Source organism: Etheostoma cragini, chromosome 2, assembly GCF_013103735.1.
Source record: "Etheostoma cragini isolate CJK2018 chromosome 2, CSU_Ecrag_1.0, whole genome shotgun sequence".
In the NCBI taxonomy this organism is placed as follows: domain Eukaryota; kingdom Metazoa; phylum Chordata; class Actinopteri; order Perciformes; family Percidae; genus Etheostoma; species Etheostoma cragini.
Window position 1 is genome coordinate 23,725,905 of NC_048408.1, and position 19,290 is coordinate 23,745,194.

Below are 19,290 nucleotides of genomic sequence, written 5' to 3' on the forward strand. Positions count from 1 at the left end.
TTCAGAGGACCGAGCATGCATACAGTCTTCTGACAGTCATATGATCGGTCTTGCTACTGGTCCTTTCCTCGAAACTCTTCAGTATGTGTGTTTGTGTGCATACTGTATTGATTGACACACACACACACACACACACAGAGACACACACACACACACACAGAGACACACACACACAGAGACACACACACACACACACACACACACACACACACACACACCTTCCCTGCCCCATTGTGAGAGAGATAACTAACTGACTAATGGAAACAGGAGAAGGCAGGATCAGGAACCTGGCTTTCTTCTGCATGTCCAGCTTATTCCTCCTGTTCTTATTCCTCCTCTTCCTCTTCATCATCATCCTCATCGTGGCAGTGAGTGATCTCCTGGGGAGTCTGGGGGAACAGGTTGGGAGGTTTGATCTCGCTGAAGGAGCGGGTCAGCTGGGTGCGTTTGCACTCCAGGTCCTTGCAGTCGCTGCAGTGGGTGCGGTTGCGCGTGGCCAGTGGCGACTCTGTGTCGATATCCACGTGGGCGTGTTCCACCGTCGACTCGTGGGGCATCTGGAAAGGAGGACGTAGGACAAAATGTGAGAAAACAACCTGCAACACGAGTCAATTTACTGGAAGAGTCTACAGTTAATTTGTGCAGCAGGTTAGGTACAGGGCTCCGTCAGGGTGTTTTACAGAACGGGTGCTGGCTTAAGATGTAAACTGAAGAGCTTATAAATCCAGAAAGCCTTTCTCTGTCTTATAAGGAAGATAATATCACTCCCCCCTCCCCCCCAGTTAATAACAGAATTATCCACCAATGACTGCTAAGCCTCCAATAAAGCCTTTTATAGTCTTTTATACATCCACTTTTAAAAGAGCCCTCCACCAATTTAGCATTGCACTCCCTAAATACTGTTGGACTCACTATGGACAGTTGAACAAAAGGAAATCTAAAATCGACACAGCAAAACTAAAAATGTTGTCTTATTTTATACCAAACTATTGTTTTCCTTGTCAAAAACTACATTACCCACAGTGAAAGTCTACAGACGATAGCTAGGTCGGAGATTTGGGTGTGTTATGATAGTAGCAACTGATGTAGCCTAGAGCCACTGGCCACACACAGAGACGAGGCGCAAACTACAGAGGTCTTTTCCATTTTCATTGGGCCTAGTTTTCTGGTTTTGCAGAGCTCCTGGAGGCACAAAAGGTTTTATACAACTTTCTTTTCACATACTGAGCAGTATTACCAAGGCTGGAATACACATTTTGATGCGTAAAATCAGTGGAGTTCCTTTTTAATGGTGGTTTAATCTCCAGTAATAGTCTGATGTTCTATGATCTGAGAAGGAAGGACAAGATGGGTGGATGACAGACATGAGGGAGGAAGGCACAGGGGATCAAAAAAGAATCTGAGAGCTTAATGCTACGGAGCTAGGGTAGTTGAAGTAGGGTATTGAAGTATCTACAATGCAAACAGGTCTTTACACAGTAGGGGGGAAAATAATGAGACTCATGTTAGACTGGGAGAAATGTCAGATGAAGTTTTCAAATCTGTTATGAGACAAGACTTTCATCATCTCTATTAGCAAAATAAAGAAGTGGCATTGGCCCTAACCCTCTGAGGCATTAACATTTAATCCATGCTCCCTCCATTTACATTCAGTGACTCACCAGCACGTGTGCAGCTCTGAAGAGGTAGCTGAAGGGATAATACAGCAGGTTGATGAAGGAGGCTGCGTACAAGTCGGCGTAACGCATCACTTGAGATGCAAACAAGGTCTGTCTGGAGCCACTGCGGAAAAGGCTACCCATCATGCCGTAGCACATGTCCATGTCATGTGTCACTTTCTAAAAACAGGGAAGAGAAGACATAGGATTTACTATCCTAACCATAGAAGGTATAGTAACTTTATCAGGGATGTTGTTGTGGATTACCTCACCAGGGACCGAGAGAGGGGTTTCTTTGATGGGGAAGTGGTTTCTTGTTAATGATTAGACTACACTAGACACAAACCCTATCAAACACAGGGGCATTGATAACTGGCCGTCTCTAGGCAGCCAGTGTTAATAGCATGTGGACAGGTATCTTGTTGTCATAGAAACAGAGGTGATTAATGCCGTACCTTGACTCTTCTCTGAAGAGTGCTGATGTCAGGCCTCTCGTTGCTGCTGCTGTCCAGATGTCTGGGGAAGGACAGGGAAAGGCGATGAGGAGGGTGAAAGGGTGAGGGAGGGGAGGATATTGATATCAATCTGCTGAAAGGTGATATGTCAAAGAGGTGGTGCAACAGGTCGTGCGCTATGAATAACCTCAGTGAACCAAGATATCAGGCGGCCTGCGAGAACCGACCCTTTCGACTTTACCCTATTGACCCCGTTGTTTTCTCTCATACGCACCCTGTTACTGCAAAGAGCAGCAAAACTGGTGTAAGAGACGTAAATAGGGGGGAGGTGGGATACAGGGAAGGGAGGGGAGGCTAAAGCTCAGAGTTCTTACTTGTAGAGTTCAGCCAAGAAAATGTCCAATCCCTGCAGTTCCTCAAATAATGCTGGAAAACACGAGAAGAGTGTGAGTCCCATGTAAATGCACAGTGGCTATACAATGTTCAAGCATTAGTTATTTCATGTCAGGTCATGTTTGTAAATGAGAAGTGGTTCTCAAACAGTTTACCTGGATAAATAAAGGTTACATAAAAAATAAAGAAATTTCAATAATTAACGCAAATGATTCTGTGAATGAGAGCTTTGAGTGAAAACGTGACTGTCCAGAGTTTTGACTTTGTACCTACGGATTACATTAGCTTTATCATGTTTAGTTTATGAACTACTAATATCTTTCTCTGAAATGTGCAGGTTGGACATTGCAGCTGCTGTTCTAGATCAGATCCCTGTTAACATTCTTTTCTAATGCCAGTGGGCCTGCAGCACTCGGAAGGATTGAATGCAGCTACACATGTAGATACAGTCAGCGTCACTTCTACATGTCACTGGGTGCGTGTTACACACACTCCTGTGTGTATGTGTTTGTCTACAGGCTCACAGCTTTTGTCGGTCCACACGTGCAGCTCCTGGGCCAACTCCGGTATAACCAGGAACGTCCTCCAGCCTTGGCGTTTCTTGGACTTGAGGATATCTCCAAAGATGTGGTCGCCAATGTACACGATGTCCTTCCCCTTGGCCCCCAGCAGGTCGCACACAATGTCTGAGGAACCTAAAGGGGAATTACGTGATATTGAAAATACCTGAAATATCTCATCAATCACAAATACCGCACACATTTAAAAACTTGGTCAAAGAATGAATAACAAAAGAAAAATAGAGTCTTACCTCCAGAGTAGACTATGCCATGCTGCAGAGGTCCTGTGTAGGTTCCTATTTTTAAACGCCCTGTAGTCTGAAATGAAGAACACAAAGAAATTGGCAAGAGAAATCTGATTTCTAGGAAAATTGGCGCAATTACAGAGGTGAGCCGCAAACATAGACATAAATAGAGCCAAATGCTAGAACACATTTTTACATGCAGGTACTTTTGTTCAACTATGCCGCTTTTATAGTGTATTGTACAAACAAATGTGAAATCCAATCTTTTAAAAACAAGATTAAAAAATATCAAAACTGCAATCCTCAATAGCTGGTTTACCTCATCCTAGGTACTGCTTTTATTTGTATTGGACTTATTTTTCTTTATTTTCTTTGTTTCTTTTTCTTTTCTGTCTTAATTTGTTTTCTATCTTTCTTGTATTCTTCTTTTATTAATTTAATATGATGATGTGTCACCTGCCAAGGGACTACAGAAGAAAATTAGCTTTTCTGCTAACTCTGGTGCCTTTACATTTTGAGTGTAAACAAAAAATGTCAATTGATGCATTGCATTGTCCCTTTTAAATAAACAGTTAATTTCAAATAAATCCAATCTTTAATTTAGGATTTTCAAGTATTGTGTGTGTGTGTGTTGCCAAGACAAAAGAGTCCAATGAATATGAATGTTTAAATCTTGCCAACGATAATCCAATGATACAACATTCACCTTTTTGCCACATTAGCTTAAAAAAGCTGAAATGCAAACTGGGCTGCAACATATCCGGATACCTCAGTGTTCACATACACTACGGCATTTATTAAGATCTTCGGCCTCGGCTGTGTTCTGTATCTGCTCACCGTGTCGACTTGTCTGAGCACTGTACCCTCTCCAAAGAACTGGGGCTTCCTGGCGTCTACCAGGATCAGGTCAAAGTAGGACTGCCAGGGCCGGTGGGAGGTACCAGGCTGGATTCAAACAAACAAACAAACAAACACACATCAGCAAAAAATGTGTCTCTCAACTTGACCTGCATATTTAATACATTTTAAAGTGTGATCAAAGAAAAAGGGGGGAGAGCTTTACTTTACCTTCGGTCCATGTGGGAAGTCAAACAGGTAGGTCATGATTTTCTATAAAAACACAGACATACTGGCGGTCAGATCAAACACAGCTGTGTTTAGAGTTAATACAGCCGCCAATAGACTAGTAGAAATTCCTAGAGATGGGTCGCAAAGTTAATTCATAATCTCTGCCAATTTTTTTATGATGTTTTCCCCTATTTTTTTTCTACCATAACTGCACAACTATACTCACATCCGTGTATTTGAAGTCACTGTTGGTAGCCAAAAACACCTTGGCAACTTCATTCATTCTGCTGAGGAGAAGAGGCAGCTTTCCCTGGTGGGAACAGAGAAGAAGAAAAGAAAAAAACACTGAAGCTTTACAAACCAGCCTCTCACGAATGTGTTACACTATGTGTGTGTTGATTGAAAGTGCACATGTAGTGTCCGATGTGAACACAAGTACTTACATCTTTCACTACATATTTCTCCAAGTTTTCAACCGTCTTCACCTTTAATGTACCCTGGAATGTGAGACACAGGAGTCAGACTAAACCCTGAACGTATAGATGTAAATGAATTAAACACAAGTACTACCCTCTTCAAAAATAATCAGTGACAACTCACACATTACATGATTGGACTTGTGCTATTTAGCTGAGTTTTTTTATTATTTTATTTTTCCTTTATTTAACCAGAAATGTCCCATTGAGACACAAAGGACACATACTTCCTGTATGCCCACCACAGATTTTTAGATTACATAAAGATGGATATTAATAGCCCCAGAGCTTCCCCCTTTCCAAGTTGTCTTGATATTGACGGAACCTTTTCCCATACATGATGCCGCCATTTACACCTCATCTCTCAGGTTTGGTAAATAGGAGGATCTCAGACTACTGTCAACTCTGGTGTGGTTTGTTTGTTTTGTGAAAGCAAAGCCGACCAACCACAGAATGTTGTGACAGTTGATACTGTACATGGTTTTAGGAAGAATACAGAAGCTAAACAATTAAATCCATCCCTGTAATATTACAGTACTAAATGCCTCTCCTCTTGTTCCATTTCTATCTTTTCATCACTATTTAAAGGTCCCATATTATGCTAATTTTTAGGTTCCTACTTGTATTTTGGGTTTCTACTAGAACATGTTTAAATGCTTTATTGTTCAAAAAACACATTATTTTTCTCATACTGTCCGTCTATATAGACCTGTATTGAACATCTGTCTGAAACGCTCCATTTTAGCGCCCGTCTCTTTAAGCGCCCCTCCCGAAAAAGCATCTGCTCTGATTGGTCAGCGTTTCCAGGTCATCGCCATCTACGCTCTTGGAGTCTCTGCATCATCATTGCAGCCGAGGAATCACTGTAGCAGCACTTTCTCCCTATATGAAATATAGTTGTGACATTCAAATCACAACCATACGTACGTATTGCCGGCTTTGTTTTTTGGGTTACGGGCTGTGTGCATTTGCGCAAATGTGAAACACACGTCCACCGTGTCAGTAAAATAACATACTGACATACTGAGGTTAAAACTACAAAGATCACAGGGGTCGTACCTTGAAGTGGACCCAGTCGACGGCGTCGCGGACGTCCTGGAACATGCTCTTATAGGACATGAAGAGGTCACCATTTTTGAAGCCAGTTTCACAGCTAGGGGAGAGGAGCACAGACACACACACGTACACAGCCGTCGGACAGGCCACAGGTCTTTACACAAGGTTTTTCAAAAACATGACATTTGTTTTTTGTTTGCTTTTAAATGGGATAGCCTTCCCTTGTTGGAGGGGTCCCCAGCCAAACAGGAAAGCATTCTCCCCCTAAAAGACCAACAACCAGGTTTCAGAGGACAAAGGACATGCAGCCATTCCAGATTACATCCTCAACTAATTTACAGGCCATTATATATTTACTTACAGTTACATTTAAAAGATTATCTCCTAGCCATATCAAGTCGTCATTCTCTTTAATTAGTTAGTGAGAACATTTGTCATTCCTATCTCGTTCTGATAAGAATCCATGCCTTTCTACAATTAGTAGATAGGTTAGAAATTCATTGTTACATAAAAATATGGGTTCTTTGACTGAACTCCCATATGATTTACATTACAAAAAAATTAACTTAGATTAGCAGTTGAGACGCCTGGACCCTCCCATGCTGTAGGGCTTGTTCTTTGACCCAGTTTGGCTTGCAACTGTCTTTGTGTCACCATGCGGTGCCCAGAAACTTGTTGAATGATGCATAGTGTTACTAACAGTTCCTTACCTTGTGTATCTGTCACAGTTGGAGAAGAAATCCACAAGACAAGCAAAGAGGTAGGTTTCTGTGAAGGAAACAGAAAAGCAGGGAGAAACAGCTCAATCAAACTTTTCTCTAACCTGCACAGAAAGGTTTCTGCTGGGCCTCCCATTATGTACTGATCAGCTTTTAATCAGGATAAAAGTTCTTTCTTTCTCTTTCCCAGGCCCATGGTATTCTCCTCAGTGCTCAGAGACCTTACCTGGCAAGTTGAAGAGAGTGTTAAGGATATAAAAGCGCTCTGTATCATCTCTCTGGATGAACTTGTTTGGGTACCGTTCACGGATCTCAGGGCTGGGGGAAAGAGAGAAGACAAGACTAAATTGTCAAGTGTCTTCTGTCTTGTGTTCACAAATAAATATAGAAATTGTCAGAGAAAAATACAAAATTGACATACAGTGTGATGATTAACAATATTTTTTAGAGGATTAGTTATGTGAGTGGGGGCTCACTCACCCTCGGAGGAAGTTGAACCCATGGACACAGACCAGGATATTACCGTAGGCGTCTACTTTCAACAGGTTTCCATGCATGGTATCAAACACAAGGCCCCTGAAAGCAGGAGGGAACACATGTTCTTATAAGTCTACTATACAGAATTAGACTAACTGGTATCTCTTGATCACAGAGTTTGGCATTTTAAATGCTATCATTTGTGATATAATTGCAGTTATTATCAGGATAGACTGAACTTTGAACAGGTGATGGCTTTTTTCCCCCCACCCAGTCCATTAGCCCTGCTTAATGGCCTCGATTTATCCACAGAGGTAAGGGATCAACATGATGAGGCAATAAAAGCAGCAGTCGGCCATTAACCTGACGGCCATCGTCATCATCATCATGATGTCTGTGTGGTTGGGTGTAATTGGTCTGACCTGGTGGGGAAGGATGGGTCGTAGACGAAGCTGAGCAGCTCCTGGGGGTAACCGATGGAAACCAGCCGCTCCACTGTGAGCTCAAAACCAAGTGACTCGTACTCTGGTGACTTGTACACTAGAAATGAAACATAGACACAGTTTAGTCAAATGAATTAGAAGATCACAAGACATGTGGTGCCACAGTGCAGTTTGGTGTTTAACTTCCTATAATAAAAAAAAACACAGATGTTGGTGTCGAAATTTAAATCTATTATGCAAATGTTATGTATAAGTTCTTGAATTGTTTTAGTCCTGGCTTATTAATAAGATGAAAACTGTTTTATCGTTAGTCGCCATTGTTAGTCACTGTAAACCGAATTAGAACAGAAACAATTAGTTGATTAATCAATTAGTTGATCAGACAATGAAATCACCAGCAAATTGGATAATCAAATAATTACGTAAGTCATTCATCAAGCAAAAATGCCAAACATTCTCTGATTTCAGCCTTTCAAAAGTGAGTTTTTTTTTCTACTTTTCTCATTTTTTTGTAATTTCAATAGCTTTGGGTTTTAGGCTGTTTGTCAAATCAAACTAGTTGAAGACCTCAACTTGTGCTCTGGGAACATATGACATTTTTTCCTCTTCTATTTTCTGACATTTTAAAAACAAAACCCATTGAAATCATAAATCAAAACAGATAACCAATGTATTAATCGATAATGGAAATAATGGTTAGTTGAAGCCCTTAACTGATCATGTTTGGTTGTTTTTGATGCTGGTTAAAATAAAATAAAAAAAATAAAAAGCACTATTAAAACATGACTTAAGATTATTATTTTTTATATATAAAACATATAAAAACAAATCAATATATGGCAACATGACAAACTACATACGTATGTCCAGATTCCATCCAGAACGTTGAAATTGTTTTGTAAAAAGGTGAAATCAATGAGTCCCCTGTGACCCATTTTTTTGCTCTATGGAAAATGACTCTACCTGCTTAACACTACAATAATCAGCTATTATGCTGCTGACAGGAGAGCTTGTGGAGCTCTTGGAATACATGAATAATTTACATATATATACATATGTATACAGTTGAGTAACATGACCTTTGGGTGAAGCTCTGATTGCACAGCCAACATTTCATTAGAGGTGACATACAATCAGTGGGGCTCACTTATGTTACACAAGCGTACATGAGACTTTTCTAAGGCTACCTCATCCACTTGAGATTCCGTGGTGTTGTCTCAGTATTACGACATGTTCCCACTCTCCAGTGGAACCCCCGCCCCCGACCTCATACACACTCATTTCCCTCTTCTCTCTTATCAAGGGCCTCGATGTTCTGCACGCAAATCCACAGGGAAACAGGATCAGGCGTGAAAATGAAAAGTTACTCAACTTTCAGCAGCAACTCTAATGAGCACTGCTGAGACCAACAAGCCCCCACCCTGTCACCACCAGAGCAAAACATTTACCAAAACCGAGGCAGGGGAGGGCTCTGAAAATAAAAACGCAGATTGACGCTGGGCCCAGAATAGGCTGACAGATGATTAAAATGCTATGTGGCACTGGAAAAAGAATATGTCCGGTGTTATAAATACGAAAGGAGAATGCGCTTATGTTGTTGCCAGCTTTCTACACTCCCAGTGGGGTGGTGGAGGCCCCTGGAGGAGGAGAAGAAATATTGGCTGATGATGATGTTGGATAGAGGACAGTTAGTGGGGGAACAGCACTGCAGGACAAACAGTAAAACATCTGTGTCCTACTCTGCAATATGTGCAAGTGTGCACTGGTGTCCAATGCTGGGTTACACACAGAAATCATAATGAGTATGCACTGAGTTACAGTAAAATCTTGAGTTAAGTAAAGCTTTGTCCTTTTGTTGACACCCCTACTCTGTTAGCCTGAGCCTGTTTCTGCATTATAATTACGTAACCTCTCGCAGTTCAACCCCCCTCCCTCACCCCTTGCTGTGGTCTCCCAGCAAACTGAGGGTTTGGGCCCTGTGCCCAGAGCAGTAGCATACACCAACTAAATTGCCCTTCCTCCTCCTCCTTCTCCTGGTCTTTCACTTGTCAAAATCTTCTTGAAGCTCTGGGGCTCTACAAAGAAACCTATTTTAAGAGCGTTTTCCCCTCTGTCACCTTTGCTATCATCACTCTCTCCTTCTTTAGTTCACTGGGTGGATCTTTCCACGTGTTGACCTTTGGACACCGTTGTGGTACTCTCACTACACAAAATAAAATCACATCTCAATCTAGGTTATGTAAAAGTGAGTCTGGCTAGTTAGGATCAGGAAGGTCTTTTGTTACATAATAATTAGACAAGACTATTGTCTTGTTTTATTAAAACCAAAAGTTAAGATTAACTACTGCACTAAAACTGTTCAACTGAATAAAACCTATTAAAGTATTTCTCTATAACCTGAAAGTGGAACTACGCTCCTTTTCAAAATGTATCTGTTGCATTTCTATTTTCTTAGACAGTCCAACAACACAACTGAGAACACACAAAATAAAGCTAATTTGGTTAAAAAAAGGAAAACAAAACAATTCTGTGGTTCAATAAAATCTCCCATTCATTGTCCACTGAGAAGCAACCAGACAATATACAGTAATTGATTACATCACAAGTTTGAGACTGCTCACTTCAGACCAGTGAGAACAGCACAAACAAAAATAAAAAATCTCTCATGTGACATAACCCCAACATTCCGAACTGTGACTGGCCTTAAACAACACTGACCACAATCCCAAACTACTGTAGCTGTTTTTGTGACTTTAATGACACTGGTACCATTTTACTTCTCAACTACTTGAAAAACAACCCCCCCTTCAAAAACTTCACAGACACACATGAAACCCATGCATGACCTACAGTATATCACTTTCTAACGTAATTGTAGACAGCTCTCAGAATTTCACGACTGAAGGCTTGAGCAGCAGCTTGGGGTGAATTGTAGATCTGTTTTTTTACAGTCATGGTAAGTTACATATTTTAGTAAACTAGTGCAGTACCCGTTCAAAACGTGCATATTTGGAAACGAGCTGGTTGCTTGGCCTTTAGTATTGCTGCTTGCAGCTTTGTCCCAAACCATGTTACCCAGAAATAACTTGGAGAATGACCCCAAAGACATAATATCCAACCCAATTGTATACTACTGAGGTACTGTGTACTTTCACTTCAGAGAAAGCATTGCAATTACCTGACAGAGAAAAGTTATGTTGCAGATTTGGATTTACTCACTAATATAACTTATTTATAACTAACCAGCATTACATTAGATTTGAAAACTTTACATTGAACAGACGTGAAGTAACGTAAGTACATTGTGCTGATAATGCCTCTCTTTTTTCTTGAAGTAAATATTTAAATGCAGAATTATGCACTCAATAGTTTTACTAATAATAGTTTTACTTCATAAAAAACTTTTGATTACTTCTTCCACCGCTGCCAATACCAACAGTCCCAGTTAGAGAAAGGATGCAAAGTAAAGCAATACGCTGCTTGCCTAGGGCCTACAATCATTATATTTTATATTAAATAACCAAACGATAATACACAGTGGCTTCCATGCTTACTTCCATGTCAGCATGCTGCGTGTGACGTCTCTCGCAAGTGATTCGCAAATCAGCGAACAGACAGGGTAAAACGCATGCGTCGGACAGACATAGTACTGGATTAAGAAGTGGGATGAGACATCTGAGAAAGTATTATCAACAGATGTTAGTGAAAAGGGTTAGGGTTACAGCATTTGTGTGCACAGAGGAAGTTGTGTTATTGTTGCCGTGCCCTTGACTCTCTAACATTTGTTTCATACAGATCTTTGATCCCTTGCTGTAAGCCCCTTCTCACATTTCTGACGCTGGCAGTATGCACATGCACACATATAAACACACGCACCCATGCGACAGCACCTAATTAGAGCTGGGGCAAGAAGCAGTCTTAGCTTTAGGGCTCCGTTACCTTGAATCTCTGATGAGATTGTTTCCAGTTAATTATACTCCCGCTGCTCCAATTGCTGTAGTGTGGGGTGTCTCTCCAGAGTTTACAGGCCAGGTCACCTCAGGCCTAAATGTAGTGTACACCCCCCTCACACACAAGACCACTAAATCCAAATCTTATAAAGTGTCACGCACAGAGACTTTATCTGAACCATGTCACATAGCAATTTACATTAGCAGCCAACACCTCTTCATTTATCTGTGGCCACTAACATATAAAATGTAGGCCTTTGTCACAGATGTATGACACGATCAAACATATTATGGAATGAGGAGAAAACTTTAAAAGCACAGCCTTGGGGACCTACATTCCAGCCAACAGTCTCTTGAATAACTAGGACGAAACTATGTGTATCTCTCAATGCAATCTGGGTTTAATTGTGTGTTTGAGCAACGTTTTCTGCAGGCTACTATGTGCTCCCTTTCGGAGCACAAAGAACAGATGAAGAAATGTCGTCTCATACAATGTTTACAATCCTGTCAAAGATTACAAAATGTGTGACGTGCATGCACGCACAATGAGAGTTGGAAATATATCAGCCACCATTGGGTGTTGAATTAATCATTTAATCAGAAGTGCATCAAGGCACCATAAAACAACAGGAGAAACTTACAGCGTATTGGGCCATGTTCTACCTACCTTAATGCTCGAAGATCTAGCTTCACATCTTGCACTTTATAAGATGGCAAATAAACATATTGCTCAAAATGCCAACGTATAATAAGATTTATGCTTGTGTTTTTTTATGTTTTACAACACCATCATAATATGCAAAATGACAAAAAGTATAAAACTGCATGAACAATAGGAGCAGGCAATAGAGATAAAATCCTGCATATCCGGCATATGTGATACTGATATATGTATATATGTGTGTGTAGTTTTATAGTAATTGGTTATTAGTTAAAATATCTGAATGTCTGTAGTCACTCATGCAAATTAAATATCCAACAAATTAAGGTATATCATTATACTGATACAAGATCTGAAGTGCCCCAATACACTAGACAATAGACTTAAATGGATTTCTACAAGCCAATCAAAAAATAATTTATCAGCCTCACGGAACTTTTCAAGACATACTAAATCAGCAAATTGGTTTCCTGCCATACTTTGTAGAAGCTCTGTCAACATTTAGGGCAGTTTCATCCAGAAAGTAAATCCACATGTTTTAAAGGGCGTACTTTAAGCACTTTGCACATTTGAACTGCCTTCATCACCCCCTAAAAACACATATTGCAGTCGGCCTGAGTAATGTGATTAAGCGGCAGCCATTCTGTGACACTACCAGCTCCGTGGGGTTGATGGAGTTCCTCTGTGGTCAAAACCTGAACACCCTCCAAAAGATACATGATAGCCAGGCTTCCAGCAAAACATTAACACTTGGTTATGAGCGCCCATAAAGAAAGACATGTCAACAGCAGCTGAGCGTCCGTAAAATCTCCTGCAATCTGAACAGGGATAGAGGGATAGGGGTACAGAGCCAGAGAGGGACTACGAGTGACTCCCGTTCTCAAGGGAGCCATCACTGGTGAACTCAACAAACAAACGTGACCTGCTTTTCAAAGTCGGGAAGGATTTATTTATAGACGGCAAGACCAAAGACCTGAGCTGAGTCACAGAACAGGCATGAAAAATCAGGACATTTTCAACCAAGTTACAGGTCAGTAGGAAAAAGAACACACAGTTGACTTTGTGCACCATTTAGCTATGCTTAACATTCTGTTATCTAAGTGTTATGGCGTGCTGAATGTGTCACTGGCATTGACCTAAATATTAATATTTTGTGGACAAGCTGCTGTTCTGGAGGATGGTACTGTAGGGTAGCCAAATATAGAGTTGAAAAGAAGGGATACTGTAAACTTTAACATTTACACAAAACACACAAGGTGAAATGAGATTTAATTACTAGATTTGTTTTTTTACAGATTCCAAAAGGTGGCAAATCCCTCAAAATCCATATTTACCCTGACATGGACAGAATGTTTTCTCATCTCTTTTTGATCAATGGCTCTTTTTTTCTGAATGACTTTCATTTCTGAACCTTTTCATCAGTCTGGATTTATCAAGGGACACTTGCACATTTGGACTAGTTTACAATCATTAATATGGAAAAAGGGAGGACAATCCATGTAAACACTGGATCTGCTATGCTACCCTCTGGCCAACTTGGACGGCATTCTGCACACTTAAAAGTACCAATAGTAGTGTGTAGGCCTTAAAACTACTTATTACTGTCTTTTTCAGTTACAAATATATTCAATTTAGTAAAATGAGTTACTAAATGTCAGAAATAAGGCATGTCCAAGTGTTTTGACACAGCCTAAAGTATATAATTGTAAGTCGGAAAACCCAAATACATTCAGTTAACAACCAAAGTTACACAAGTTACACAAGCATTTAAATCCTCACATTTAAGAGACTGTAACCAGCTAATTATTTGTATTTTTACTACATCAACATTTTCATAAATATATAAAAAAGGATTGTTTCAGCACTAGTGGTGGCTAGTTAAATGAATGTGTATTTAGCTTACCTGCTAAAGTGTAGTCCATGTCAAAGCCAAAGCACTTAATCTTCTCCATTGCCAAACTTCTGTTGACAAACACTCTGAAGGAAACAAGTTGAGGTAAATGTTTAAGTTGCAATCAAATATTAAAAAATAAGATTTGCATTTATTCTAGCTGACAAAAAAAAAAAAAAAGCGGTGTCACTAAGTAAATGAACCCAATATAACCCAGCTTGTGGGTCTATTCAGGACCCAGAAAACGCTGGTAATGGTAAAATGTACCAAACATACTAGTACAACTCAATAAGTCAATGACACACACACTTACACAAGTTCAAGCTATGTATAATTTGCATTCATAACTTTGGGTATTGATGTTGACAATAACTGCTTTCATCAAAAATTTATTCAAGTTGGCCTGTCACTATTCTGCCAACAACTGAAACAACAGGATTCAATGACTGGCTTGACTGCACACTGTGTCACAAGTTGAGCACATTTAAACACCCAACAAGCCACATATTCAAGCATACATTATGTTGCATCAATTGTATCAATAGTAGCAAAGTTTTGTTTTTACTCATGTTTTTATTAGATAATGAAATGAATTACATAACAAGACAAAAACAATCTCTTTTGTTGCTGCTTAAGCACAAAGGAGGTCAGTTTTGCATTGCAAGAATTCTAAAATTACCAGCAACTATTAAAGTATGAACTATTAGAGAATGATAGTCTATATAACTTTGGTCTTCCTGTTAAAGAGAGGACAACTGCACAAAGCACCAGAAGGCAGGTGACTAGCAAACCTAACTTAGAAAAAGCTAAATGATGGCGGTAAATATCATCAGTTGTGATAATATCGTGACAATATCTGTAACAATGAATAACAACAAAAGTACAGTGAAACCATCAGAGGACACAACTGTACTTAATAATTGTTGGTATTAATTTGAGAGACAAAGTAAGTTTTTGCATTTTACAACATCCAATTTAAAATAAAATGTTTCCATTGATCATGTATCAGAAATTACAAATTGTAACCAACATTGCACCATATAATTACATAGCTATTGAATGAACTTGAGTGACAAGAATTTAAAATTGTTGCGTAACCTAAAACCATGTATTTAGTACAGTGGCTAGCTGGCTGCTAAAACCACAGGAAGTTTACAAAACTCTGAACGAGGAGATGGTGAAACCCTAAAGATTTAGCTCAGAGCATGTCAGTGTTCCAGGAAACGGCTCTACTGTGCTGACTCATAAATCAATCAGCAGACTGAGGGTCCACAGTGATAAACAATGTTTACATAGCCTGGTTGACTTCAAACTGAAAGGACAGCTGACTGATGGCACAGATCCACGTAGATGTATCTAAGCATCTTTGACTGAACTGAACATGTAGCTGTGTGCCGAGATATTTCCAAACAAGACGATTTTTAGCCTGTGATTTAGAAATAAGATGTAAATCAGCTAAAGGCAAATCAAAACAATCACACATAAATAATAGCAAGGTAACTCTTAACTAGCACAATCTGATATAAAACTGACTGACCCTGGAAGGCAATTGTCATAATCATATCATAATGTATGCCAATCTTTAACAATCTCTAAATCTGTTGTGAAATACCTGGCAGCAGATCCATAGTGAACAAGTTCCCATTTAGAGGTTAGTCCAGCAGACGACTGGCGATGCATTCTGCGCAAAATTAAACCTCAGTTTGACTCTCCGCTGGTGTGCTCCACAGGGCAGCTCTGGCCCACAAACAATGCCCCCCCTGCCTTCTCCCTCCCTTTGCTTCCTTGCCATTCAGACATTTTCTGACTTGTTGCAAAAATGATTGTGCGCATTCTGCGTCATTCTCTGTTGTTGTGTGCTGTCAGTCAGGGTTGTTGTTGGTGCATCGTGATGTTTGTGGTCCCTCAAAGACATCTAGAACAATCACAAGTCAGGTAGAATCAAGCAAGCCCCGGCCCCCGGGCGACAGCTGCTAACCATACTGAGATTTGGATTTATGTAAACATTTGGTAATCAAGTTCCCCCGCAAGGGCACCAGATGTTTCTCATTTTATCTTTTATTAGACATGGATGTATTTTATGGAAGTGAAATAAGGTAAGTGAATACCTAATTTTGAAATTTAAAGACTCACTTCATAGCAACATTTTCACTCTCAAGTTTAAAAAAGTGTCAAATATCCATTAAAAAAAGTATGTTCACATTACTCAAATCACTCATTTTTGCATCTAAAATTTAATTCAAGTCAAAAAATCTAATCTCACAAATTTGATAAGTTTTGTCTGAAATTTAAGATGATTTTTGTTACATTTGAACATTGCTAGCAAGGGAAGAACGTTAAGGTCTGTCACTCATATGATGCAAGAAAAAACAATTTCTGAAACACAATCTAGTTTTTAAAATTGCAACACTTGAATATTGACTATATTATATTAATATATTCCTATGCTTTCAATTCAGTGGTATTTATATTCCAACATAAAGTAGCCCTTACTGATAGTTTAGGTAGTTATTCAGTTGCTTATAAAATTCTAATAATTTTGGCCTTAGCCTGCTTCCGTGGAATATAGTTTGTCTAAAGCAGAGGTACGCCTCACTAAAAACAAATGTACTACTACAGTAGGTATTTCTCAGCATAGAGCGAGCATACGCCTTTTCCAGAGAGGGATTTAAATCTAAATATTTTCTATTCTGTTAAGCTGTTGTCATTTCACATAAGACCTCTTGCACATGGGAGGTGTAGTATGAACAGCCATAAATCATAACTTACTTAGATCATGCCTCTCCTAAGCTAAGCTCGCCTATACTGATAACGGGTGGGGGCAGGATGGTTGGGGTGTGACTTGATTTTCAGAGTCACCCTCGACTTTGGTCCTGCTGACAACACTATTGCTTTAAATAACCCCCCATGGGCCACACCACATTAACAATAGAATCCTGCAAAAAAGTATACTCCATCTAAACGCAGCTGGGCGACAATCAAATATTTTTTCCACTGCTCTCTAATCTCACTAGTGGACAGTGAGTCGACTCCCTGAGATAGAAAGTTTATCATTGCTGCTGGGCAGAGTCGTCAGCCCTCTGTTATGTGATACACAGCTCCCTGCCAGGCCGCATTGTTTCAGCTAAGCTCTTACTTTGAAGTAATGGTCTTTGTCTGTCTGTGAGATAAACAAAAAGGTTACCTTCAGTCCTCTCTAACATTGTACAAGAATGACTAAGCTTAATCAAGATCAAGCAGCCTTGGTTAATTTAATTAAACAGAACCACTGTCAAAAGTATGTTGTTTAGTGAGCTCAACACACCACCTTTGTACCTTTGTTATCTTTGCACGTTTAATTATCTGCGTGTGTGTGTGTCTGGGTGAGGGGGCCCATATCAGCCCACACAGAGCTAACATATGAATGACAGTTTCATCAACCCTGTGTGCATTGCATATTTATATAATGGTGCGACAGAACAGCAGTGGGCATGCATGTCTAAGGGTGAGTTAAACATTGAACAGCAACACACATTTTATTCCTCCTACAAGGACTAAATGCCTCTTAACATTAGTCCGCCCGCCAGGGTGACTGCGGGGTGTTTCCACTTAACAAGTACAGGGACAAGTTAGTCCAAGTCTATCTATAGTAAGTCTCTCCTATTGTACAAGTAAGTGTCAAAACAATTGTATGCAATATACAGTGGAGGGTATTGTTTTCCCTTCAAGCCGACTACAAGCTTTGGATTCATGCACTCACTCCTAGGACCTCAACAGTCCAGTGACATTTTGCAATCAAGCATAGACGAATTTTTCATAATAGTCTAAAAACCAACCCCCAACTCACAAACAACTGTATATCCATATCTCATAAGCTCACAGATCTAACTGGTTCATGACCTAGTAAGGCTTCTGCTCCACTTAATGACAATGTGAGATGTGAGACTGCAAATAAAAGGATACACATACTAACTGCACCATAAAATGAACTCAATGGTCATCAAGTGCTTTTTATCGAGAATAGTTTAAGAAGAGAAACTTTCCATAATGATGGGTCTCTGTTTTTCAAGTAGAAGCTAGCAAATGCCGGGATTAGTAAATCCTATATTCAAGTTATCTGGTTGGTCAGTGACCATCTGTCAATCTGTTATAATGACAATAAAGAAGTGACACAATGTAGAGAAGGTAAATATATGGTTCAGCTAAAAAATAATCTGGTCTTAATGGTAGTGTCATGTTCTGTTTTAAGTTTCTATTTTATGTGATGATTCATTCATGAACAGTGAATGCCTCTGTTAGGCCATCCATGGTATTTCTGCTCCAGGCCTAGTATAGTTTATATATTCTAAGAAAGCAGTGATGGTTAATATGGTCAGATCAAGTTTGATCTAATGGTTGCAAATAATGTGTCATACCTTTTGGTCGGTTCTACGTTGGGGAAATGGAGAAAAGACAATCCTCTTTACGAACTGCTCAGTGATGGTTGGATTGGTGATTAGGAAAGCCATTGAGAGCAGTGGACCTGACTCCATTCAGGCATAAGTTATTAAACTAATCTGTTTACCAATTTATGTGCACAGAATGGCCTGTTGTTCCTCGATGGTTACTGATCATTCATAAAAACCCCATCCCAAGTATTACAGATGGCAAACTTTCCTAAATGGATGGAAACAAAGACTCTATGGATTTATGGCCTATGTATATTTCTACATGGAAACTACATGGCTTTCATGTCACTCTTTGAATCTAGAGTTTGATGAGCCTGCATAACTATGTAAGTAAAGTTCTGATGCAGGTTGTCCACATTTGGTATTTGTTGTATGGGTTTTGAGATTGTTGTTACTGTAAATATGTTTGTTTCCTATAATGACAAACTCACATTTTCTAACTATATCAAACTCCTGTAAACTGGCTTAGTAATCCCTATAAAGTTAAAGCTGTTATTTTGCCCATCCCATTAATTGTGTTTCCTGTAATTTATATGTATGGCACAAAAGAAGGGTCAATTATTTTGTATGACTGTACAAATTATGTAATAAAAACTCCGGTATCTTATCTGAATGTAGCCTAGTTTCAGATCATCAGAAATGCACCTTGTACCTTCACACTAGTTTCTTACCTGTGGTATGGCTCTCTTCTGTATTTCTTCATTGACACGCCATCCATGTTGGCAGGCAAGTCTGCATAGTTCTGCAGTCTGTCACTCCATGAAGTGGTCATTGTTAAAACCTATAAGTGTCTGTGGGGGGGGGGGGGGGG

At 39.7% G+C, this 19,290-nt stretch overlaps 1 protein-coding gene across 3 annotated transcripts in view; it reads right to left on the reverse strand.

Moving 5' to 3' along the window:
• Positions 1-217: 217 nt before the first annotated feature.
• Positions 218-19,290, reverse strand: part of nt5c2b (5'-nucleotidase, cytosolic IIb) — a 20,760-nt gene continuing 1,687 nt past the window's right edge. Inside the window, exons 2-18 of one of the 3 annotated variants that reach the window (XM_034861526.1) lie at positions 19,151-19,270; positions 14,065-14,138; positions 7,530-7,647; positions 7,111-7,206; positions 6,857-6,948; positions 6,622-6,679; positions 5,915-6,008; positions 4,823-4,876; positions 4,606-4,689; positions 4,380-4,421; positions 4,149-4,256; positions 3,318-3,384; positions 3,031-3,201; positions 2,488-2,539; positions 2,114-2,174; positions 1,662-1,838; positions 218-557 (exon numbers count right to left, since the gene is read on the reverse strand). In XM_034861526.1, coding sequence (XP_034717417.1) covers positions 327-557; positions 1,662-1,838; positions 2,114-2,174; positions 2,488-2,539; positions 3,031-3,201; positions 3,318-3,384; positions 4,149-4,256; positions 4,380-4,421; positions 4,606-4,689; positions 4,823-4,876; positions 5,915-6,008; positions 6,622-6,679; positions 6,857-6,948; positions 7,111-7,206; positions 7,530-7,647; positions 14,065-14,138; positions 19,151-19,251 — 1,680 coding nt within the window. In that variant the 5' untranslated portion in view covers positions 19,252-19,270 and the 3' untranslated portion in view covers positions 218-326. Of the gene's footprint in view, positions 558-1,661; positions 1,839-2,113; positions 2,175-2,487; positions 2,540-3,030; positions 3,202-3,317; positions 3,385-4,148; positions 4,257-4,379; positions 4,422-4,605; positions 4,690-4,822; positions 4,877-5,914; positions 6,176-6,621; positions 6,680-6,856; positions 6,949-7,110; positions 7,207-7,529; positions 7,648-11,489; positions 12,016-14,064; positions 14,139-19,150; positions 19,271-19,290 lie in introns of those variants that run through there. The other 2 variants (XM_034861534.1, XM_034861543.1) reach the window with 2 other exon arrangements.